Here is a 26,205-nt window from a genome sequence, read left to right on the forward strand (position 1 = left end):
CACAATTGTAATGTCATCTTTTTTTTTTCCTCTTCCCCCCATTCAGGAGGAGAAAAGCAGAGAGTTGCAATTGCTAGAGCAATGTTAAAGGAGCCACTTATTTTTCTCTATGATGAAGCCACATCATCTTTAGATTCAATTACAGAAGAGGTAAATTGGGATAAAAAAATACAACACTTAAGTGGTGTAATGATGTCTGATTCTGATGCTTTTTCCTTGTTCTTTTCCTTTCAGAAAGAATTCTGTGCTTTTTGACAGATTACTATCATGTGTTTTCCTGGAATGATAATAATAATAATAATTATTATTATTAAGAGATCCTATAGCTAAGCCCTTTTCCTAAAGGCCAGAGCAGAGATACTGAGCCTCTGTATACCTTGAGACAGAGTGAAGAATATCAACTCTGTCTCTGGGTATATTTTCTGTTTTACATTCTTGAGGTCCCGTTCACCATTAAATGTTCATCTCTTGAGGCTGTTGCAAATACCTCGTGTGGCCGTGAGGTGTGAAGCTTTCCAATCCACTTTAAAAGGTGTTTAGATGACACCTAGCATTCATTTAAAATGTCTTATAAATAACTGTGACGTAATGCAGAACAGAAAACCTCTTGTTTGTTGTGCAGCATCTTTCTGAGATGCAAATCAGGTAGGTGTAACCTGCAGTGCTGGTAGTAATTTGTATTCATTTCACAGGGAGGGCTGTGAAACATCAGAGCGTTGTGACATAGATGTCATGACACTACCACAGTAACTGCATCAGGCTTCATAACTACACCTCTGCTTAAAGGCAAAACTCTCAGCAGTAATTTCACAAACTAATGTCATCAAAAACTAGAGCTATGTTTGTGTTCACTTACGCAGATTATTGATGGAATTTATTGACCTGTAATCACTAAATTACTTTCATTTTCCAGATACAAAGAAATCAGAGTACAAACTGTACATCTATATAGTACAGCATTCGAATATAGTACAGCTTCCTCATTGGACCAGAAATGTTCATAACACACACAATTCTGCAGAACGCTACTTGGATTCTTTCTCTCTTTTGTTTTGTTGTATTTATTGCAAGAATCATAAGCAAAGCTGAAAGTTTCACAGCAGAACTGCACTTTAAAGACAGTAAACGAAAATGTGTCCTTTCCACAAGAGTATGTCTGGTAATCCAGATGTTTTCTGACAAAGGCAAGCGTTTTTCAGGAAAATAAAGTGGACGCTTCACCTACTGTAGTGAGGGCACAAATTCCCAATCAGTGCTGCCTGCATCTGAGTGCAGTTTGGGAAGGTGGAAGGCTGCTCACGAAGGAAGCAGTGGATAGATAGGTAATGCCCAGGATTGTTTTAACTTCATGTTCCACATCAGCATGAGACTGAGAGAGGTTTTTTTTCTTGAACTTTCATTGATTGGAAAGAATTAGAATTATTTGTTATTTATCGTTATTTCTTTTCATGTGCCTTTACTGCTGTTTATGTTGCTTTTGTAGCATGGCTGCACGGGGAAGTTTTTCCTGAAATCAAGTAACACTTCTCTTCCTTTGCATATCTTTTGGATATTCTTTCCTCTTCCTTGGGATATCTGCATTACTCTATGAATAAAGGGGTTTTTTGCGATTCGAGGACTTTATCGGAGCCACAGACATTTCATGCTTGGCATTCTTCTGCTTCTCTAGATACTTGTAGCTGTTTCTTATTGTGAAACTATAGCAGTTCTGGAGATGTTTCTCAAAACTTATTTACAGTAATTTGCGTATTTCCAGACAGCATTTTATTTCTCTTCATACCACCAAGGAGTGTGTAAGAGTTTGTCTCTGTTTTAATCTTGCAGAATATTCTCAATGCTATGAGGGACATAGTGAAACACCGAACATCGGTTTTCATTGCTCACAGGTTGTCAACCGTAGTTGATGCGGATGAAATCATTGTGCTGGATCAGGTGAGGTGATCACCCTGTGATGTGTTTTGGAGAGTCTTTGTGTCTGTTTTGAAATATTTTACTCCCACTAAGCTACTGAAAGTTCTTTATTTGGAAATGAACCCTGTTAGAAAATTCTAGCCCAAGCTTTGCTTTTTATGTATTTCTCTTCTTTGCAACTGATGAACTGTTAGTTGCAGACATTGGCACGTGTGACTCTCTTGTATGTTGTATTTTTACTTTATTTGCATAGTTCATTTAATTACATGTTCTTTATATGGATTATGACAAATTTCACCTGATGCTCTGGGACTGGCTTAATGTTTTGGCTGCATGTTTTTAATCTGATTTATTACATGCTTCTGACAGATTAGGTTTCCTAATGTGTTCCCACAATTTATGCTTCATTCTCATTACTCAGTGAGTGTCTATTTTTCACATACATCCATTGTTTTTTTCCTTCAGTGGAAAGCGAGAGGACAGCATGTTCTGTTTCCATGCAGATAAAACTGTTGTAGGATTGTTCAATCTAATTATGTTATAAATCTGAACACCGTTCTCTATTGTACCTGTAGAAAAGTGTGATTATTCCCTTTCTATATGCTTCTTTTACAAGAAAAAAAAAGTTTCAACATTTGATTTACTAACATCACTATTCAGCTGTTACCTCATAGTCAGTCTGTCCTAAGTCCATTTTCTCTATTACCCATATCCGGCTAGAGACTTAAGACAAACAAATGTCCTTATTATAACTTCATAGTTACTCTTTTAACTGATAATGTTGAAAATACAGTGCTCTAATCTGCTGATAATAGATGTTAAATTCATCTCTGCATTCTTTTTTTTTCAGTCGCTATTTATATGCGTGTGATAATAGGTGTATTTAGTGACTACAACATGCATATCTAAAAGAAAATAAATTATTCCTACAGTATGTTAAATGATTTCCTGGGGAATTAGAACAAAATCTTATGAAATGGTGACATTCGTGACTATCTTTGCTATACAAATCTCAGCTTCATATGAATCTCAAAATGAAGTAGTGGAATAAATCACTCATACTGCTCTGTGGAGTTTTTCTTTGTTTTTGATCTGCTTGTTTTTTTCGCTTTTGCTGGAAAATCATTTCCTAAGGTGTATCCTTTATGTAACTGCATGTTAAAACATCTTGCACATGTTTTTTAACATGTTACAAGGCAATCTGCGACTTTTTGTTTTCGATGCAAGTTTTCACAGCTTACTAAGAGTGTGTTTTGTGTTATAGTGTAACTGTTAAATTAAAAATAAAAGCACAACCTAAAACTGTAAAACAGCTAGGGTGCTCACTTTTCATGAATGATGTTAGTGTAATAAAGATTGTGAATGAGTAAGGCAGCGTGGTGCATCGCTTCTAGTGCCCGACTGCTTCATGAGGTGTCATTGGCGTTTGCTCAGCAGAAAGTTGCCTCTTGTCGTCCCAGCTTGATTGATGAGCGCTGTGTTAGCAACCAGATAAATAAGGCTCAGCAGTGGAGATGAGACAAGATGATTGTGACTCTTTTTGCTTAGCAATGCAAATACAGCATCACAATTTCAGTACCTTTGCCTAGGTAAAATCAGAATAATGCTTGAGTTGAGTAAAGAAACATTGTATTACTGATATTGAGCTTAATGCTGTGAAGCTGAACAAAGGAGTAACATTTTTGATGATTGTTCAAGAGTTATTAAAAAAAAGGCCATAATTCAAAAGCCTAGTCTCTACTACAATGAACTCTCTAAATTAACCACTTAGTTTTTAAATAAATTCTGCAGTTACGTTGGTCAAGTGTATATTTGTTCAGATTCCACCAGCACGACTAGTAACAGAAGTGACAAAAGACCCAATTTTTTCCCCAGCGTGTTCATCAGCAGTTGTCACAAGGAGGTAGATTTAATTGTAGATCAGAATTTAGAACTAATATAAAATCCATGTTGTTGTCTGTATAATGCTGTCTTTTCCCAAAAGAAGGAATAACTGGAGAATGAATACATTATTTTAATTTGAAGTCAGTGAATGTAAATGTGTATCTCAAAGTAAAAAGAGGAGTCTGGTTTTTTTTGAAGAGTAGTGTTGTTTCACTGTCTGTAGGATTTGAGTTCTCCTCTCCAACTCTTCCTTCCCATTTCCACAATGGTAGTCAATAAATCATCTTTGCTCTTGAGAACAGCACAGCTGAACTGAACTGCGCACTCGATTTTCATGACGGCAATTGCAATGACACAAGTTACTGAGCAGCCATCTAAAAGCACAATTTACACTAATTGTTTTTAGGATTTGATTTTTAAATGTGTTTTGCTTATCTAGTACAAATCCCTCTCTGTATGCTCTTTTCTTTTAGCTTCTTAGTGTAAGCGTTTATTGCCAAACAAAGACAAATACGTGTTTGTTTGGTACATTCACGTGACTTTTGCACTAGTAGTTTAATACCTTGCGCCTCATATAAGGGTCTACATTTACTTTAAGTAGCTCGTCCAGTATAGATAGTAAAACTTTCCATGTTGGTGGGCTTTATATTTTGTCCAGATGGGCAAAAGGCATCTATGTTCCCATTTATGTAAGACTGAGGACACAGCTCCTTGTTTTCAGCTTGCAGTGTAACACGCAGTTCAGTGCAACCACATATTCAGTCCTTCATTGCTGTCCCAAGCTCTTCCTCATTAACGGTTGCTGTAATCTATACTGTAAAACTGTGGCCCATATGTTGGCAGCATTTATATTCCTAAAGATCTGGTCATATTGATTGCTGACTTCCTCCCCTTCTTTTACAGGGTAAAGTTGTGGAACGTGGTAGACACGTGGACCTCCTGGCAAGTCCGAACAATCTCTATTATGAAATGTGGCATACACAGAGCAGCAAAGTACTAAATAGTCATAACAATCCAAACTGGGAAGAGAGAAATAATCAGATGTCCAAAGAGGAGGAAAGGAAGAAATTAGAAGAAGAAATTCTCAATAGCGTGAAAGGATGTGGAAACTGTTCATGCTGAGTATGATCCTGGATGAATCTTCTGTAACAGGTTAAAAATGCACAAGATTACAACGAAGTGCAGCTCTTGTTTCTAAGTCAGCATTCGAAGACTTCTTGGGTTTTTCAGTTTTTGGGTTTTACAGTTTCTCAGAGGGACATCATTTCAACCAAAGGAGCTCTATTTTTACATCTTGAGAAATCGCTAATATTCAATGGCATCTGCAAGAGCTGAGCTTTTTCAAAAACTTTAAACTTCTCAACTAAGAGTGTAACTTACGGCAATTTTTAGGCATTGGTAAATTCTCCTGGTAGTCGCTTGAGGTGGATTATCAAATCGTAAACAGAGTTGTCCTTGATTTACATGATTTCTCATCATTAATGGTCATGTTTTAATTGTAATTGGGCTAATTTGAACTCATTTGCTAGTGAGGAAGATGCAATTTAAATTGTTCAGTGGTGTTCTGGTTTAAAATGTTCCTCCTTGTAAAGAATAAGAAAAGCCTCAACAAACTAGTAGAGGCTTCTAGTAGCAAACTAAATATCGGAATTATCCATCTCGCCCTTCAAAAACACCTTTCATGCTGGACTATCAGGATATGTATTGGTATTAGTCTAAAAGAAAACTAACAGTATTTTTAAGAGCTGGCAAAAGTCTGGAATTGACAAAATATTGTGTGACCTTACAGGAAACATACAAAGTGTTGTATGTAACTATAAAGAATTGGAAGTTTCCCTTAAGTGAAGAAATCAGAGTTCAGGATTCTGTATCCTCAACATCTGCTGTAGTAGTCAAAGCAGAATGCAGTCACTTCTAGTTCAGTCGTGGTCTTAGGGAGCAATTAAGATTCAATAAAGACTTCCATAAATTTCTATTATGTCATTAATGTATGAGAAAATGACCTGGATAATGCTGAAAGCGTTGCTGTAATAATCTTCTCGTTTCAATAGTCAAAGCTTCTTCAGTGTCAAGAAACCTCAGTCTTTGCGATTTGCAGGACACTGCAGGTGTATTGGGTTTGCGTGGCAAGGTTTTGGTAGTGGGGGGGCTACAGGGGTGGCTTCTGTGAGAAGCTGCCAGAAGCTTCCCCCAAGTCCAACAGAGCCAATGCCAGCCGGCTCCAAGGTGGACCCACTGCTGGCCAAGGCCGAGCCCATCAGCGACGGCGGTAGCCCCTCTGGGGTAACATAGTCAAGAAGGGGAGAAAAAGCAGAGGCAGAACAGCAGCCAGAGAGAGGAGTGAGAATATGTGAGAGGAACAACTCTGCGGACGCCAAGGTCAGTGAAGAAGGAGGGGAGGAGGTGCTCCAGGCGCCGGAGCAGAGATTCCCCTGCAGCCCCTGATGAAGACCATGGTGAGGCAGGCTGTGCCCTGCAGCCATGGGGGTCCACGGTGGAACAGATATCCACCTGCAGCCCGGGGAGGACCCCACGCCGGAGCAGGGGGATGCCCGAAGGAGGCTGTGACCCCGTGGGAAGCACACACTGGAGCAGGGGCAGAGTGTGAGGAGTCCTCCGGGAAGGAGCAGCAGAGACAACATGTGATGAACTGACCACAACCCCCATTCCCTGTCCCCCTGTGCCACTCGGGGGGAGGAGGCAGAGAGTTTGGGAGTGAACTTGAGCCCGGGAAGAAGGGAGGGGTGGGGGGAAGGTGCTTTAAGATCTGGGTTTATTTTCTCATTACCCTACTCTGACTTCTAATTGGTAATAAATTAATTTCCCCAAGTTGAATCTGTTTTGCCCGTGACAGTAACTGCTGAGTGATCTCCCTGTCCTTATCTCGACCCACGAGCCTGTCATTGTATTTTCTCTCCCCTGCCCAGCTGAGGAGGGGAGTGATGGAGCGGCTGGGTGGGCACCTGGTGTCCAGCCAGGGTCAACCCACCCCAACGGGATTGTATTTTTAGGCCTTATTTCTTCAGGGAGATTTACCGTATCTATTTATCGCTAATTATTCTGGTATAATTCTTCATGTTGAATTTAAAAGTAAAAATCTTCCTCTTGGATGTTGAAAAATAACACCTTTTTTTCGGGGGAATTATACCAGTATAATTACACTGATATAATTACGTTTGTAAATCAGATGCAAGATTTCTCAGTGTGGACACTAGCGAAGCACTGAATTTGGTGCTTCTGGAAATTTAGTCGCAAATAGTGTTTATTTTTTTGTGTTACACCCTCCCCTGAAACTAAATATAGGAACAGTAACTTAAAGGGAGTGAAACCTTTGCTGTCTTTTGTGCTAGTCGCTCATTTTCTTTCTTAATGATGGGTGAAAAAAAACCTGGCATCAATCTCCAGTTGAAAATTATTCTAAAAGTATGCAAGGACTTTTATTTTTGTCCTTGGAGTGCAAAAGCAAAGCGAAGCCTTGTTAATGTAGTGGCAGTTCAGAATTCTTCTCACTTACAATCTTCCTTTTATTTTCACTAATTGTCCCCTTTTTTAGTTGCTGACAGCAGCGAGGTTGACTATAAAGGTGCAGTTATCTCTGAACCGCCAGAAACAGTTAGCAAAGGTTTATTAAGTCTTTTTATGCGGCACCTCCCTTTCCTGTATGGTGGCTAATAAAAAACCCAAACAATGTGTCGTCCCACCCCACAAGAGCTAGTTTTTAGAATTCAATAATTTGTCTACTATTGCATGCAGCAGATAATGTGCAAAGGCTGTAAGTAGTAATATTTAAATCCTGCAGATTTTTTTTTTCCTTTGGCGCAAGTATTGGAAATGTCACTGGTCTGAAAGGTGGAGGAAAAGAGTTTTTTTCTCCGTGAACAGTTTTCTGTATTGCAGGGCTTAGACATCCTAGTGACTGTCGACAGAGAGCACAGAAGCCAGCGTTCTTTTAAATGTCTGAAACCAAAAGCCATTTTAATGCCAAATTTGACTCTGTGTGTGAAGGGGTGTTTTCAGGCGAACGAGCGATTATACAAAGCCGATGCGTTTCATCCCTGGGGATGGACTTTGCAAGCACTCTAAGAGTCCTGGGCATGACAGGTTTGGAGTGAGGACCGTTTTCAGGTGGCAAACGCCAGAAATGATCAATGCTTGTTTAAATCGGCAAAGGGTTTGATACAGCTGGGAGGCCGTTACCTATCTCTGCCATCATTTCTGACGCCAGTCAACGTGCTGCAGCTCTGTCCAACTTTAAGCAAACTGAATGACGGGTGGTAACTCTCAAAGGCGTTTCCTAAGAAAGGAGGCCGGTCGCACAGTTGAATATTTGCTTTAAAGAATTGCAGTGAGTTTCTGGGGGTGACTGAAAACCTCCGGTGTCATGCAGCTGCTAGATAAACATTCCTGACCTGTTTGTGGCTTTATTTGAATGAATGCTCTCTGTGCTTGTCTCTCTGCTGCTTAGGCGCAGGTTACAAAAATAGTCTGTACCATTATCAGTTTAGCAGCTATGCATAAGGAATGGAGAAAAGAAGAAAAAAAAAAAAAGCATCTGTACTAATGAGAGCAAAAAGGTTTTTCTCCCCCCGTTACTTTCCCAAGTTAAATGGGAAAAACTTCCTATAATAGCAGAAAAAGTCGCTGTGTAGCCGAAGAGTTGTAAATGAGCAGGATCCTCTGCTGCCACCGCCTCGCACAAGTCTGTCACAGATGCAGGAACAAAAGGCTGAGTGTTACGTTTTGCTTGTGAGCGGGCATCTCAGGGAAGCGGCAGCAACACTTGGCGATTCTCTCGTCTGCTAGAAAGTAAAACTTGTGCTCTTTCTTCTTTTTTTAATTTCATTTTTAATTTGTAGTCGTATACTATGACTCCAAAGTGTCACCGTTTGAAGCAGACATTTAAAATGGCAAATGGGAGAGTCGCGGCTTTGGAGAGCCACTCACTGTGGTGCACTGACTCATAAGACGGGATCGATGGCATCTCTTTAAAAAGCCTCACAGTTTCCTCCAGAAAACAGATTTATTTTGGAGCTCTTTCACAGCCTCTGTGGATCTTGGTAATTCTGCTTGTCGGTAATGGGGAGCATCACATTTCTAAACAGCAGCTTTTCATATTCTGGACTTTTAGCTGGTTGTTTCTCAGAAGTCAAGTCATCTACTACCATTGCAAAATGTTTGCAATTAAATTCTTTTTAATCTGCCATTTAATTTTTTGTTCCCCTTTCATTCTCTGTTTATAAAGGAAGTGTGTTTGTGAAAAATGGACATTAAAAAGGGGTTGCTGCTTGCAATGTCTGTTAACTATGAACTTACAGAATTTAGTTTTAATTCCCATTTTTAAAAACTCATCAGGCACAGGATATGAAGACACAACACACAAAATTTTGGCTGTTCTAACCTCCAAGATAGGAAACTTAATCAGTGAAAACGTAACTAGTGGTTGGTGGGGAGGTTGTTTTGCTTTTTACCAATGGAAATTCGTAATTTGCTACTTGCAGATGATCCCTCAGTTTACCCTCAGCAGTTCTGTTATGTGGGTTGGTAGTTACCTACATCTCTTGACACTGAGATTGTAAATTACGTTCAGGTTTCTTTTCAGAATGGAAATGTAAAATACGCGTTGTACAGTAAGATGATAGATTCTTTTGAGAAGAAAAGTTAGCCTAAGTTCATGTTGTGTAAACGTTCTGCTGGAAGACTTTTTACCCTGACTCCTGTTGTTCATCTGTGTATAGATAATTATTACTAAATAAAGGCTTTATCTTTGTGAATAGAAATGGGTGTCCCGTCAAAGTGGCTTTTCCAGCTGTGCAGCGATTTCCAGAGGAAACAGTTGGTCCCTGGCATGGGACGCGGATAGCCGTGATTTTAATGGTGCTCTGGGAGTACGGCTCTTCCGCTCAGAGAGGGAGCTTTGAATTGGCATTTTTCGTAAAAGCAATTGTTGGCAGCGCTTGGTAATGACGGTGAAGGTGCTAACAAACTGGGGGGTGGGGGTTAGCGTAAGGCGACCAAATTCCAGGTGACGGATGAGAAAGGTAAGTTCCTACAGTGCACCGGAATTCTGTTCCCACTCAGCTTTTATGTCCCCTTAATTTTCAGTGTGTGGAGCTGCAAAACCACGTGTAGAGCATTCATGTTAGGTGCATCATGCTGATGAGAATGAAAATTCTTTTAAAAGCTTGTCTGTTTCTTACTCTAAAATACTGTGGTTGTATAAATGTAAGCTCTTGTGAACAAGACAATTATATCTGTTCTAAGAATTTGCTTGAATCCTTGACGTGACATTGTGTGTCATTACTGACGGGATTTCTTTTTTGTAACTCCAGTTTTTTATTATCAAATGAGAAAGCAGGAAATTTTTTTTTAACGATTTCCACATAATTTTGATAGTTTTTCTCATGCACTTGCATCATATTGATCTGAGCTACAATAGCCACTCGTCCTGCTGTCACTCGCTCTTAAGGCAATTGTCACTGAGCAATGCGTGGTCTTGCAAAGTGCACTGGACGTCCGGAATGAAGGAGTGGGAGGTCCTGGAGCAGGCTGGCTTGTTTTCAAGCATGACTGGATGAACTGCCCACTGTCGTTTCTAAAGGTTCATTTGCTATGGCTTTAAATCTTTTAATGATACTGTGCCAGAGTTCTCCATAAATGTTTTTGAGGGGAAAGAGCGATAATGGGAGTATGGGGTTTTTTCTCCATGTAAACATATAACTTCTATTGGTGCTAGTTTGAGTTGTGTGTGCGCATCAAGGAAAATAGTAATTACAAATCCAGCATTTTCTAATCATCACATAAATTAGGAATGATTTTGAGGTTACCATGCTCATTTAACATCCCATCTGTGTTCAAACAATGGTTGCAGAAGTAACAATTTAGTATTCTATCGATTATCTGCTGCTTCCCAGATTTCCAATTACGTTTATTTTGGTTAGCTGAGCATCTAAACAGTCTCCCCTGCCTTTAGTCCTGATGTCTGCTGGAAATCTGTAGTTTCGGCCTGTGTGCGGAATGGGAGGTTGGATGGCGACTGGATCCTTTTTTAACTGCACGTGGAAGAGTTTGTCACGTTTCTTGGAAGGAGCCAGGGCATTTTTCTAAAATAATAATTTTATTTTTTAAAAAGAGTTGTGATGTGGCAGTACTGTGAGGTATCATCATCTTATTAATGAAATGGTGATGTCATTGATGAAATGGTGAGGGGGGTAAGCTGCAGATACCTGAGCATCCTGTAGAACGGATATTCTAGAATTCAGGGACTTCTCAACTTCAGTGTATAAATCTGATTTAAGAAAATCCTTAAATGGTTAGTCCCTGAAAAATCTCTTTTAAATTCCTGTTATGTGACTTTCAATTGCGTTCTGCAGATGTTGTGACTAAACTCGGGGAAAAGACAGGAGCTTTACACAGCCTGGAAAACCAACAGAAACCTTGCGAGACAATCCTGCAGAGGAAGACCTGCAGGCGGAGGTTGCTCCAGTGCCCACCTCCCTCTGGTCTCCCACCAGAATCACAGAATCATTAAGGTTGGAAAAGACCTGTAAGATCGTCAAGTCCAACCATCACCCCAACCCCACCATGCCCACTAAACCATGTCCTGCAGTGCCACGTCCACACGTTCCTTGAACACCTCCAGGGATGGTGACTCCACCACCTCCCTGGGCAGCCTCTGCCAGTGCTTCACCACTCTCTCAGGAAAGAAATTTTTCCTGATATCCAGCCTGAACCTCCCCTGGTGCAACTTGAGGGCATTTCCTCTTGTTCTATCTATCTGTCTATCACCAGGACGCTGCCAGAGCCCGCCAGTGGCACCTAAAGTAAGAAGCACTCTTCTATAGCAAGCCAGACCTCGGCTGGCCCCATAAAGCACTGGCCAAATGCCCAGAAGCCTTGCTGTATGTTGCTATATACATGTGGGGAAGTATTGCTGTGTATTGACCTGTGGATGCTGAAGAAAAGAGCCTAAAACACCCGGGTGCAGTATCCAGTGCAAAGGGCTCGTCTAGATGGACGTTGGGTCAGCCCCGTTGTGATCGTCTTGTCGTGAAGTATTGCTGGTTAGGCTGGCAAGCCGCGTGCTAGGCTAAAGGTAGCTTCCTAAATAGACTTTAAGGCACGTCCCGGGAGAGTAAATTATGATTAACTTTCTTTGGAGTGACTGGGCCCTTGTGAAAGTAGGGCTGATGGAATACGGTTTGTGTGCATAATTAAATGTGCGAATTCACAGAGCTGCTGTGCTCGTTTCCTACAGCTGCGACGTAGTCGTGACCATAGTCACCTTAGCGTCTCAGTGCAGGATCTCTCTCAGAGGAGAGGTGTCAATTGTACGAAGTTGTACAGTGGAATTATTAATTTGAAAAAAAAAGGAAAAATGCATTTTTACTCGTGTCTTAGGGCAAAATTTAAAAGAGCATCTCCAAAGCTGAAAGATTAATGTTGACATCTCGGCTCCCCCACATTTCATTCCCAGTTTTCAATGCTTTTGTAGCCCTTTTATAAAATTGTCAAGTAAAGCATTTATGTCACACCAACTTCAAATGTGTCTTGTAAAGCTATCAACCTGGAGAGGGAAAAGGAGTTTTTCCCCTCCATTCCGGAGAGGAAGAAACAGGCTGAAACACGCTGTATCAGCTTGTGTTGTGTCCTTTGAATGCGCCGTAAAGTGCTCTGCAAGTGTCATCTGAAGATTTTGCTGGCCTTGTGTGTACACCAGCAAAGATTTAGAAAAGCGGAGGTTGCAAAGATGAAAAGTTTCCATTTTACGCTAGTTAGAGGAAATGGAATGTGAAGGTTGGTCTGTAATTTGGAATGAACATTTCAAGTACAGTTGATGCATGAATTATGCAATGGGCTATGCAGCTTTTAAAAAATGGAACTACATGTTGGTGTGTTATCACACAGGGCTGTACAAATCTTTATTTCTTCAGTGCTTTGAAAAACTTCCTGGCTTTTGAAGAACACAGATAAAAGATTGAGCTTATTTACAGTTAAATCCAGGGACTGTTTTCTGGGGAAAAACGGTGTTTGCAGAATTTGTAAAAGGTAACGAGTGACATCGCTTGTTGATGCTGTTACTTGTTAGGTGATTCAAGCAACCTAGGGTATTTGGCAGGGTACAAGGCAGGGGGAAGAGCACAAGGCGGAAGTATTTCAGGCTGGAGTTGTTACTTCTGCCTTGCGCAAACTTCACGTTGGTTTATATCAAAGCCTGTGTAACGATTTTGTCGGGAATGGGTTTTGCGCGTTCGGACCTGGGATTGTAAGACCTCACCAAAAAAACACGCCCCGGGTCAGGCCTTATGATGGTCCTGTAGCCTCTGCTGGAAGGAAGCTCTAAGGAAGAGCTTATTAAACATCAGCACGTTAAGCAAGACGACTGGAATGCTAAGGAGCACTATACCACCACTAACACAGGGAAGCCAACGTATGAAGTAGATGAATGTCTGGTGTCTTTGGCCAGCTCTCCCCCAGGTTGCGTGGTAGGCATCACAGATATCTATAGCATTAACAAGAGAAAGATTTTTGGCAGACTTTAGACTTTTCAATGGTTGAATCCAGACTTCTGTGCGTGTATAAAGTGCATGTGTGTACCTGAGAGGTGTTTAAAGTGAAGACTGGGAGGAATTTGAAAATATTAGTAACCTGAAAAATTGTATCATGGAACACCTGAAGTTTATCTTTGAAGGTGTGGAGGGAATCAATTAATGTTTAGTAGTATGCGATGTCTGTAGACCATAGAGTGACTATAATGGATGTTACTGAAAATGTCATTTGCCTGAGCAGACAGCATTTCCAAAGTTTCTAGGGTAAAAATAAATTAGCGACCTTAAGTTGAACAATGCAGTGACTTTTTTTTTTACAATATTTTACAGTATTTAAATATAAATGTCAGAGGAAGAGAAATTCAGAGAGGTGAACGTGGGTTAGTGGGGGAAGGAGGATTTTCTAAATTCAATCGCTTAACTGCAACCTTTGAATGCTAATCTTGGCCTTGCATAACAGCGGCTGCTTGCAGGAGTTTTCCTCGCAGCTTTGCATGCGAGCTGCTCGCTTCTCCTTGAGCATTACCTTACTTTGCTCTGTTGCCTCTTCTTCCTCCCCTCTCCCCATATCTGGGCTGTAATGCTCCTGTAATTCCCCCTGCAATATTTCCTGTCTATAAACTCGAGGAAACATTAGCAGCTTCTGCCTTAGGGCTGGGCTTTTTTCCCTCGCCTGCTATGGAGGAGCGCTGCTTCTCAAAGGACCTTATCAGGTCACCTCAGTGGGACGGGACGCTGCACAAGGAAGGCCCTCGTGCTACCTTTGGACCTCTCGCATAGCGGCTGTGTGCGGGGAGAGCTTTGCTTTATGAAATGCTGCCTGGGGAACTCTGCCACAGCATCTGCTGCTTCCAGTTTGGGCAGGCAGGTAGCCTGAAATCTGAGGAAGCCGATAACAACAGCCTGCTCCGTGCTGCCTTTTGTCCACCGTGGCTTATGTATTATTCAAGTTCTACAGGCATCTAATTTTCAGTAGCATCTCTGTGCGTGATCACGTTACGTAGCAGCGCTTGCAAAATGGCCAGAGAGAGTTTTGCAGAGAGTGGTACATGCACACAATTCTCACAGCATGGAAAGAATGTTTTTGAATGTCGTGTCCACTGAAAATCAGTGTTTGCCAGAACCCTGTATTTCTGCTTAGTGCTGCTGCAAAGAGCATACCTCTCTGTTGAAATGTGTGTTTGGGTGCTGTATCGCTGTAATACATGGAGGCAATTGAATTCTGTCCCCATTAGCCTTCTGCTTTCTTATCAGTGTCCTGGAATTTTTGGTGTTAGAAATCTCCAGCTGACCTCCGAAACCTTCCTTCACCAAACGCGGAGCTCTCCTTCAGCAAACGCGGAGCACCACGGCTAAAATTTTACCTCCTGGATCTCAGCGTGGACAAGCTTTAGCTGCCACTAAACAAGAGGTTTCCTGTATGTGCCAGCAGCAGGCAGAACATTAGGATGGGGGTTTTTTTAAAAGTGGTTGCTGTTGCCTGAGCTATGCTCCCAGCAAAATTGGTCGTTGGAACTTCCATCGGGTATTACGTTCTCAAGTGATAAAATATTTCGTACCAAAAAGCGGCTGTAAGTTGCTTAAAGATTTCTAAGACTTCCTTTGTGCATTTTATGTCCGAGGTTTGTACATTAGCTACCGTAATTCTGTCAGACTTAGCTGGATACTTCCATGATGCAACAATCTGGGAAGCATTTATCCGCACAAGAGCTGTAATGCATGCCTTGTGTACAATATGCACCAGCGTCGTGTGTTTAAAACGCCTTATATCTTCTCGTAAGAGATGCAGACGTAATTCATAAGTGAGTAACGCTCTCAACTCCTAATTCATGCAGATAAAGCCATTGTGCTCTGAGTGCATATATATGTACTAAATAGAAACACCGACCACAGTTAATAGGAGGAGGAGGAGGAAACAATGGAAGGTGGACTGCAATATTGAGAAGATTACCTAATATAAATAGCATAGGAGTAATTGACAGCAACTCAAATGCAAATAACACTTGTGAAAACAAAAGGGAAATACAGAAAACTACTTTTCAATGTATGCTCATTTCCAGAAGCTGACAAAAAGTGTTTTCTGTTGATTATTTTGTGGGTTTTGTTCTAATTTAAGGCCCAAAACTTTCTAGCTGCTATTTAGTCTACTAGAAAGTAGTCAAGTTCTAGCAAAAAAATGTGCAAGTGATTCTACTTGGTGTCTAGAAAAGCAAATCCTACAAATGGCTATGTTTTTGGACTTGGATGTTAAAGTGTCTGTGGAAACTCATTCAGTGGGAATATAAGCTTGTGTCTAACGTCAGTCTCTCATTTAGACCAAAGCTGCTTTACTGACATCTGAGCTGTCCTATGGAGATCCTGTTCTAACAGAAAACTGTACAGGCTTTCACAGACCTTAAATGCTATTGAATACATCTCTTAAGTACTTTGCTCAAAAGAATGTTAAGCCCTCTTACTAAATCTGCAAATTACAGCTATTTGACAACTTTGAGTTTACAGTCTGACAGCTCACGTCATCAGTCGGAACACGAGGAGCAGAGTAAGGGGCTGCGTTGCTTGCTGGTGACTTACAGGAATCTTGTGATAACAATCAGCTAGAAAATGTTGGAAAGCTGTGACAATCTGGAAACTGTTTGTGACATCTGTTAAACACACTTGGTTTTATTCCTAGTGACTGTAGTGAGATGCGAGCGGTATTTCACGGAATTGGAGCGGTTGTGTTCCAAAGTGGGAGCCAAAAGTCTTCCTCAAGGACCCACGTTGTCATTCAGGTGAATTTCTGCGTGAACGACCATGACACATTCTTAACGCTTGAGCCAGATTAAAAAGAAGTTACTCAACAGATTATTTCTCTCTGACTGCAGGAGATAATGAAGTGAAAATAGTTAGCCTATGAACTTTGCAGGGAACAGAAGAGTAGATGAGAGGAACCTCATGAAGTCCTTGCTGTTGAGTGCTTTGACACGACCAGTGCTGCCTACGTGGGAAGTGAACACAGCTTAATGGCTTTATGGTTCAAAGCAACTTAATTTAAAATTTAAAATAAAATTAAATGGGCAGTGTTAGAAGAGATGTAAACTCACAAGTGTATGTCATTGAAGTCTAGGCGGCCTTGAACGTGCAAGATGTGCAAGTGTGACCCATCAAGTAGAAGAGCTGCATCTTTCTACAAGAAAAGGTTCCTTGCTGGATTAGTTTGCCGTGCCCTGTGACTGAAGTATATGGTTCCTCACAGTGGAACAAAGTTTCCTCTATGATGTATTGTGTAGGCAACACCTACATGTTTTAATACACGCTGGTCCTAAAGTCCTCATGACTGAACCCGCTTTCAGACCTGTTAGAATGGCTGCACAGAAGCTGAAGAAAACATCGGTTTACCAGGTAGTAGCAACGTTGCCAACTAAATTCAGCCAGTGCTGCTCTTTAAAATAGGTGCAAAAAAACGGCATGGCCATAGAAAAAAAACAAACTTGCCGAATCACCCAACTGTTGCCAGCACAGTTTTTGAATCACAGATCGCACAACAGAGGTGGGTGCCGGCTATGAGTATGGTAACAAATATGCGAAGGGAAGCCCTTGGCACTGTCTAAGCCACCTCTCGCTATTCAGCCAGATGTTTATCCAGAACTGAAGAAAAGCTGTGCTCGGCCTGGTTGTGGCTGACTAATAGGTTTCTTTACCCATTGACTAGCTATCCATAAACAGAGAAAATGAACTAACTATTTAAAAACCCCAACCCCACCTAGATGATAAATTTTAACTTTCCATTCTTTCCAAGAGTATCTCCAGCAGTTTGTGGTTCTTCCCAGGGGTTCCATACCTTCTCACCAGCCTTGGGTCAGGGTGGGACAGAGCATCTCTGATCCTACCGAAGAGTCATCTTGAAGCTGCTCCCCAGCACAGACTGGAAAGAGATCTTTGGGGATCGGTCTGTAGCGTATTGCACCGTTTGATGTGGTGGTCTGTTTCTGAAAGTGTCAAAAATACTACGTCTCTGTGAGGATTAGCTGAAACATCTTAGAATGGTTCTAGAGCAGACCCCAACGTGCTGCCAAGGTACAAGAACAATATAATCTATAAACTAGTTAGGACTAGCTAGGGAAAAGTTTGATGTTAGTGGGGTGTGGTTACCTAAAGCCTGGTGTTTTCATCAGCCAAAAACCGCGTGTTGTATGACCGGGAAGTGTGTATGTGAATCTTTTCAATGTGACTGAACCTTTCTGTGAGAGTTGCCTCAAGTGCAAAGTCAACACCTGCAGTCAGGCTCTCTGGGCATATACATCTTGACACCGTCTTTTTCAAGGGAAGCGGGAACAGGTTAAGAAAATGATCCCACAACTGACAATATAGATTTGTCCTATCAAGAAGATCTCTAAAACCTTCCAAACGTCTAGACTTCAGTCTAGATTAATGTCTGTGGATCTCAAAATCTTGGGACTGTCATCACAAAAGACACTATAAAAAGGTTGGAAATTGAGACCTTGCCATAAGTCCTATAGATAATTGCCTGGCTCTCTTATGCTGTATGAGGTAAGGTTACTTCACACCGGCAGCGCAATTACCGACTATAAAATGGAAAATGAAATTGCAACTTTGTGTGCGATTGTCAAGAAGACACCCAAACTACAGGCTATCTAGAAGAACCGCTGCCCTCTTCTTCGGAAGAAAAGCTTGCATTATTCTCTCCGGAAACAACAGATTTGAAAACATTAATCTTTTTAAATGTGGCCTTTCAAGGTGTCCTGTTGAAAGATGATGATCTACTAAGTGTTTACACTGGTTTCTGCAGCTTTCAGTCTAACATAGAAAAATCTCATCACCTGAGACCTCCTAGGGCTTTAGCATGAAGCTAAAAATCAGACTGAGTTTAAACAGAGACCCAGCTGACAGCAGATACAGGGCTTAAATACAGGTTATGATGTGATGCACTGGAGAATGAATTGAACGGTCCTATGCTGTTAGGATGGACGAATAACTGAATAAGTGTTTTTCCCCTTTTTGACTATTCTTATTCAAATTAGGGGCAAGAAGGAAAAAAGTAAGCATACCAGCGGAGACAGAGGAGGATGTCCTTTCCTGTTGCAGTCTTGGGCAAATTAACAGCGTATCTGTCAATATGTCTTCTGGAAGATAAAATAAATGAAATTCACTAAGCTATTATGAATTACAAATTCAAAAAAGCGCCTTGGTTGTAATCCCTCACCATAAAAATGTCCTTTAATCTTGACGAAGATGATGAGGGATGCAAGAAATACATTTAATCTGGCCTTACAGTCGTGTTTCTTTGTGGTTTTGAAAGTAAACATTTTGCCTTAAGAAAGAAACTAAAGTGGTTTGTACAGGTGTAAAGCTTTCCTTTTATTAATATTTCAGTAAATGGGGGACTGTCACTGAACTGCAATTTAGTATTTTTTTAATCAGTCTTTGTTGGATTGGAAAGCATTTATTCTGTTGGAAGGCTGGGGGAAAAAAAAAAAATTTATCCTTAAAATAAATTAATAAAAATCTCTTGTGAAAATGCTGAAACTAAGTGGAATGTTTCCAGAAAAATCAAGCGTTATTATGATTTTTTGAAAGTGTGTGTAAAATAATCCTGTCTCCCAAAAAGATGCCTGAAGTTGTTTGGATAGAGTTGGCATCTGCCAGAGTAGAGTCACACATAAGATAACATGATTGACCATTTTTGGCATAGGATGGTCTAAATTGGCTCATCTGTTGGCTGTCAGTCTCTTCTGAATTAGATCCAACTCTTTGTAGGCACGTTTCCATCTGGTTAAGTTTAGGACTCAAGCTGTTTATATATTTAAAAAAAAAAAAAAAAAAGTATTTTGTACCAATAACAGTTTCTGGAAAAAGGTTTTTGCTTATGTTCCTAATGCATTTTGAAACTATTTGGGTTTCTTTACTGGTCAAAATAACATTCTAAAGAGTGAAAGAAGACGTGTCCAGGTATTATGTTAAGACCCTTGAAACATTCAAATAAAATAGAAAGAATTTAAATTTTTTTATAGATACATATTTAAATATATGTATATATGCATGCAGATAATGCTATAATATGCTATTCTTCTAAATTGGAAAACCAGATTTTAAGTCTGCTAATATTTTAACTATGTGCATTAGGAAAGTAGGATGAATACATGCTGTTACATTCTCATTGAGTCTTTCTAAGATTGGCCTTGCATTATTTTTATTCTGAATATTAGCCATCTGGCACTGCGTGCTGCAGTATTTAGTGCCACAAATAATAATGAAAAATATGGTAATATCTCATGATACTTTAACGTAAAAATGTAAGACAGAGGGTATAAAGCTTTGGGCGTATAATCTTAAAGCTGCCAAAGCATGTTGTTCCCTCTGCCCTTGTTTTCCATAAATGATTCTTTGATTGGAGACAGCAGTGGTAACGGGAAAGTCATTGGTTAATGCACATTAATGAAACTGCCTTTCTTGTAGTTAATGAACTACAGTCCTGAAGAAAAATGGGGAGGAAAACCTCCAAGATTTATACCTTTCTGTTCAGGTGGATGTGGGCGCATCCAAGACACGTGAGAAAAAGGTCCTGGACGTCAGCTGCACCGGAGAGGGCTCTGGCTTTCCCACATCAGTCAAGCCCCGTAGAAATGCTTGAACTTTAAGCAAAACAACCTTTTCCTTCTGTCTCCCCACATCAAAATACGATGACGAGGCTGGTGCATATTCAGCAACACTGGTGTTCTCGCTGTAGTTAAGTCGCGTAATTAGACGGGGCTTAAAAGAGGTGAGAGCTAAACTTCAGTGATTCCGTAGGCTGACGCAGGGGTGAATTGCAAGCTAACTCACAGAACTTCCCAAGCTTTCAGTGCTTCAGCAGAAGAGTTCAAGGATGTTTAGGTTCACGGGAAGCGAGCCCTTGCATGAACAGTCATTTTAGAGACCGCTTTTGCTGGGAAGATGAATTCACCTTCACGTGTCTCTCTAAGGTGGGATTTATTTCTGAAGATTGGCCAAGAAGCAATTAGGACGGCACGAGTGCTGTGGCCATCTTACACGGCTGCATTAAAACAACCCTTGCGTCAGCTCTGCTCTCTGTAACCTCTGTTCGCTCCTGGAGCATCCTCTACACCCGAAGCAAGGGCGTAAAGCATAAGGTGCCTCCAGGCACAAGGAGCTTAATGTTTCCTAAAGAAAGGAGATAATTTATTAGAACGCTACAAGTAACAACTCCATCAGCAATAAACAGGACTTAACTTCCTTCTGTTTTTCCTGCAGCCCGCCCCAAACAGCGACAACAGCATAACGTGAAAGATGGCAATGCTAAACGCAATTTGAGTTTCCCCGTTAACAGAGAGTCCTCGCCAGCTCTTCTGACTCTGCCGCCTTCATCCAGGGGTTTTAGGTGCCAGCCAGCTTGGCCAAAGCAGCAGCTAGGTTTGGACTAGGGCATATCCAGAAACCTCTATTGCTTCTCTGCAGTTTGTCAGTCTGGCGCACAGAGCAGAGGTGTCCAGCCTCATCTGGGTCCCTAGATTTACCGCCCCTGAGCAGATCTGATCTACAAGGAACCCACAGCAGGTCTGCTTTTTTCCAGGCATGCGCAGGACCAAGGGGCAGTGCCTGAGCAGTGAATCAGGTGCGCGCAGGCTGCGTGGGGCTCGCTGCGCACATGCTGCAATTCCGGGCAGAAATGCAGGAGCCTTCAAGCAAGGGAGTCAACACCGTCCGTCCGTTGTATTTCACGTTCACCCCTCTGACTGCGTCCCCTCGAGGGGCTAAAGGAGGTGGGAGTGCAGAAGAGGCTCTGGGACCCTGGCAGTGACGTGGCATTGGGAGTTTCACCTTGGGGGCTGTCAGGAGCCAAACGGCTCAACAGGTCTTCTGCCGCTGCTGTTGGTCGTGCTGTCTCAGAAGCTGTCGTTCAGCGTGTCAGTCCCGCTTTCCTTCGTCTCAGCTTTCTACTTTGACACAGCCGATCCTTTTGCCTTGTCCTGGTTCTGTCCTGCCTGTGCTCTGGCTCTCTGCAAATACACCGGACCAGTCTTGAGCCCTTTTTGTTGTTGCTGGCCGGTTTTCTTGTTTTCTTTTTTTCTTTTTTTTTTCCCCCCCTGCTAATACAGTAGCCTCCCCTAAAGTGGCCAAGGTTGTTAGTCCTGCCAAGGAAATGAGAGAAACACAGAGCCTTCTGTCCGCAGAGCATTTGTCTTGGCCAAGGCACAAATGTAAGCTTTTCTTTCCTCCTGTTCAGAAGCCACCAATGATGAGGTGTTTGGCCGTGGAAACATGGTAAGACGACTGCACAATTTAAACGATGATTTACACTTTGAAGTTGAAATGTTGGGAGGAAGGTGGGGGGACACAGAGAAATAGATCTGGACTAATTTGGGGGATCAGAGCCTATTAGCAGCACAATTTTCATGTTGTATTGGGCCATGGGAGCCTCAGAGGCTATTGACATACTGGAACTTTCTGACTTGAATAAGGAAGTTTTTTAGCCTTGTGAAGGAGTTGCAAAGGAGCATTGGGGTTTTTTGGGTGTAGGGGGTTGACCGGTGGAGCGAGGAGCATATCAAGGAATGGCAAAGCCCGGAACACTAATCTGGGACCCTCCTCACCTTCCTCCCTTCTACAGCTCTGTCAGGAACGTTGGAAATTTGTCTTTCCCAGGGAGGTCACCAACAGTCTTGAGTTTCTACTGAGTGTTTCTGAAAGACCACCCATCAGGGCAGAGAGAAGGTGTGGGCTGAACAGCAGCGCTGTTCCTCCAGCTCCTCTTAGAGCACTGGGAGTGGGATGCAGAAAGTCAGGAGTGTTGAGGGAGTCTTTCTGCAACTGGTGGGGGTCATAATGAACAACTGTTTTGGGTAGGGTTTCGATGGTTTTTTGACAAAGCTCTAAGGCTTGCCAGGTGTGACAGGCAGGAAAGGAGAAATTCAGTATGCAGCAGTTCATGATTCCAGCTTCGTTTTTTCTTCAGGAATTGCTTCAGCCTCAGTAAGAATGAATCACTGTTTGCAGGCTCGGCATTACTTCCCACAGCATACAGTCAGTTTTGAATCGTACATCAGGACCTAGGAAGGAAGGAAGGAGGAGATAGGGTGAGTCCCTCACCCACCTGAATCAAAGCCTCCCCTGCATGGAGTGCCTCCTGTTCTGCCAGTGGTCTACCTTACACCCTTCTTGTTCAGAAGTTCGTTCTGAAAATCTGACAGAGTGGGGGAAGAAATCCTCTCCAGCTCTTTGTGGTAGGGTGAGGTAGGAGGGTGATGTCTCCTGTTACCCTGCTGCCTTTTGCTCTGGTTTTTTAAGGTTCATAACATCTGGGCAGCTTTCTGCTTGAATCATGGTTTTCCAGGCTTACCCGAGAACGTAGGATTTGAGATCTTTGGAAACCACATTCCTGTTGTACTTGTGCTACAGGCAAACCAGAATCCTCCTGTGAACCTCCGCCTTTCTCTCTGGTACCGTTTAGCAGAGGGGCTACGCATGGCAGAAGTGAATCGGGCCATGCCAAATGAAGGATTTAACCCGTATCGGGTATGCCTCAGCGAGGCTCCCATGAGTCAGGAGAAGTAGGCATCAGGAAAAAAAGGGCTGATCAGGAAATAGGCGCTTGGAGAACGGGAAACCACCATGGCATTGGCCTATTGCCATAATCCAGGTTCTGCTGGTTTAGGCTCTGACTCCTGCTTCCTAGACAGACAAGCAAGCGTAGGCTCCCGGCACGTATATATGTGTCCGGGCACACGGATTTTCTGTGAAGACAGCTGGGAGGATGGGACAGATGTAAATGTCTGATCTGCTCCATCTTACAGGTTGTAGTGAATGATTATGATGCACGTCGCAGCTGCGCTGTATTGGGGAGGTCAGGAGAGCAGCGAGGCTGTGCGGCAGGGCAGAGCCAGGCGCTGGCTGGCATTGCAATCGCTCCTCGCCCGGGGTTTTATTGATCTCTTCCTGCCAAAAGGAGTTTTCTTAGCACCTTGTTCTCACACCTGCGAGTCTCTTGATTTGTCGGTCTGAAAAAATTAATACCCGGCCAAGGTGGGTAGTGCACTTCCATCATGTCGGTGCACTTTTTACATCTGTTTGTGGCAGTACATAAAAAGATGACAGTGCACAGACTGTTAATTTTTAAGATTGCCCAAGATGCTGTGCAGAATTTTATGCTGCTGATCGATTAGTATTGTGGTAGTTCTGTAGCTGAAGAACCTTAAATGAGTAGCGTGTGGATAAGTGAAAGTAAAGGCATTATATTGTATCGCAGCTACAAGGATAATCTTTGAGCCTTGTGTTTGTGTTCTCTAAAAGACAGCATTTAAATAAATACTTGGGTTGTCGTCTTCTAAACTGGATCCAGGTGCAACGCTTATTTAATTCAATGCATCTTTTCATCTCCAGGACGGCTCCCTCCACGCTTACGTCTAATCTTATCTATGTGATTACATTCCGCCAATTGCTGTAGTTGCCAGCCTCCCTGCACACAGCACCGCTGCTGTCTCCTTCCCAAAGACACCAGGAGGAGTTGGGTAGGTCCGACAAACTTGGGGGGGTGCCCTGGTGCTTCTAGTCACCCGCTTCCCGCTCGCTGCGGGGTGCCTTAGCAGAGGAGCTGCCAGATTTGCTTGTGGGCACTTTTGAAGGTCGCAGCCTGAACGTGAGCATGCTGGTGGCAGAGTGACTGAGGGCAAAACCTCCTCCAAGTTCATCAAGTTTTGAAAGCAGTTAGTGAACACCATCCAAATGTGTTTATTTTACCGAGCACTGCCGGTGCACTGTTGCCACCTCACCTGACCCTGACTAATTACTCATTTATATACCTTGACTCTTTCTGTCACAAAAATAATGGAGAGGGTGTGTGTGAATTAGAGAATAGAAGTGTGCAAAGCTATAGGGATGGAACTGTGCGATTTCCACAGCAACGCGGTGATGCTGGAGAAGAAAACCGTAACTGAGGACAGGACTGGGAGGCGCTGCCGCTACGCCAAGGACTCGCTCTGTGGCCTTAGTCACATCACTTACTGCTCGCTTCTGTTTCTACAGCAGGGTGTAACGCTTCAAGGATGTGCCCTGCTGCAGTGGGAATGAATTGTTTATTTGCATGGGATGTATAGCGTATCCCGGGTACCACTGTTAATGAAGAACAAATGAGATGACTGGTTGCTTATTTTGTAGTACTGAAAGTCAATGTGTAAAGCGTTCTGAATTCAGAGAGCATTACGTATGTTGCTGTACGCTGTTCCTGTTTCATTACGGCATATACACACAGGGCTCCCCGATGCTGCGAGAACAAGGACTAAAGTGCTCGATATTTTAAAATTTTAGTCACAGTATTACCTCATCAACTTTCTAAACTGTATGCGCTGTGTTGTCTAGGATGAAAAGGCAGCAGAATTTCGTGTAAGCTCAAGCGGTAACTTAAGAATAGGAACCTCTGTTAAATATCACAGTGAATTTAATTAAACCAAAAGGCTAATATTCATCTTGCTTTTCTTCAATTGCAGTTAAAATACTTGTGTCTGGTTTGCTTTCCATTTGCTAAACAATTCTGTTGCTTCAGAAGATCTAATAACAAAACTTTCCTCCAGTCCCCAGCGCAATAACTCTGGCCATGGTGCACGTGCGAGGCTAGCAGCGCTGCAGATGTCACGGAGAAATAGGGCTGCAATACTAAAAGCTATTGTGGCGGTCCTGGGAGAGTGGATGTGTTTTATGAGCTCGCAGGCTCTATAGATGGAGGCTTCTGCCTTGCCTCAGTTTCTCTCACCCTCCTGTTCCGCAAACGGCGGTGTCTGGTGAGTCCTGGCCTTCCCCTTCAGGTGCCTGGACGTCAGCACGTCCTAAGCAATCTTCAGATGAGGCAGCTCTTCCTTTTAATGAACACCTGAAGGTAGAGCATCGTTTTGGAAGCTGTTACGTGTTAATAACGTGGTAACGAAAATAAATCAGAAGAGCTGTTGCAGCCCCTGACCCCATTTCCCACCCCGCTCCCCTACGCGCTTCTGGCATCTATTGCGCTTTGGGAGAATGAAAGGGGACTGACAGACTTCACTCGGGAGCGAGTTTCACTTCGGTGCTCGGGGGGAGCCGTGCCCGGGGGCGCAGGCAGGCGGGGGTGTTGGCACCGCACCAGCCCGGCCCCGGCCCCGCTTCGCCGCCTCCTCCCAGCCGGCACGGCCTGGCCTGGCCTTCCCTTCCCGGCGGCCGCGCGGGGTGCGGGCGAAGCTCCGACCGTACCCCGCCCGCCTTCCCTTCCTCCCGGCGCCCATCTTCCCTGCCCAGAAGCGCCGTGATAACCGCACCGCCCGTGCGCTGCCGCCCACCCCCCGCGCCCCGGGGGATGCGGCCCCTCTGGGCCGGGGCGGGCTCGCTGCCCCGGCGGCGGCCCGCGTCCCCCGGCCGCGCTACCACCCCGCGGGCGGGCGGCGCCCAGCCGCGCACCGCGCCGGCACCTGCCCCCGGGCCCAGGCGGCAGGTGAGGCCGCCCCGCCCCGCTCCGCCCCGCCGGGGTCCGGGCCCGCGTGTGCGGGGCCGCGGCGACGCGCCCTTTATGCCCGGTGGCGGCGCGGCGCGCGCTCCCGCCGAGCGGCGGGGCGGCGGCGGGGGGGGGGGGGAACGGGCGCCGGTCCCGCGGCTGAGGGAACAATGGCAGCGGCGGCGGCGGCGCTCCCCGGCACCTCCTGAATGGGCACAGCCGGCCGGGGTGGGGGCGGCGGCGGCGGCGAGGAGGGAGCGGCCGCGGCGGAGGAGGAGGAGGCGGCGGCGGAGGGGCGAGGCGGGAGCCGCCCCCCCCTCCCTCAGCGGGGAGCGCGGGCTGGCTGCGCGCCGCGGGGGGCCCGGCCGTGAGCCGCCGGGCGGCGGGGCGCTGAGGGCCGGGAGCGCTGGCTCC

At 43.7% G+C, this 26,205-nt stretch overlaps 1 protein-coding gene across 1 annotated transcript in view; it reads left to right on the plus strand.

Moving 5' to 3' along the window:
* ABCB7 (ATP binding cassette subfamily B member 7) overlaps positions 1-5,768 on the plus strand; it is a 41,444-nt gene extending 35,676 nt beyond the window's left edge. Inside the window, exons 14-16 of the mRNA XM_059824333.1 lie at positions 47-150; positions 1,825-1,932; positions 4,699-5,768. Coding sequence (XP_059680316.1) covers positions 47-150; positions 1,825-1,932; positions 4,699-4,917 — 431 coding nt within the window. The 3' untranslated portion in view covers positions 4,918-5,768. The remainder of the gene's footprint in view (positions 1-46; positions 151-1,824; positions 1,933-4,698) is intronic.
* The last annotated feature ends 20,437 nt before the right edge of the window (positions 5,769-26,205 follow it).

Source organism: Gavia stellata, chromosome 14, assembly GCF_030936135.1.
Source record: "Gavia stellata isolate bGavSte3 chromosome 14, bGavSte3.hap2, whole genome shotgun sequence".
Lineage (NCBI taxonomy): Eukaryota > Metazoa > Chordata > Aves > Gaviiformes > Gaviidae > Gavia > Gavia stellata.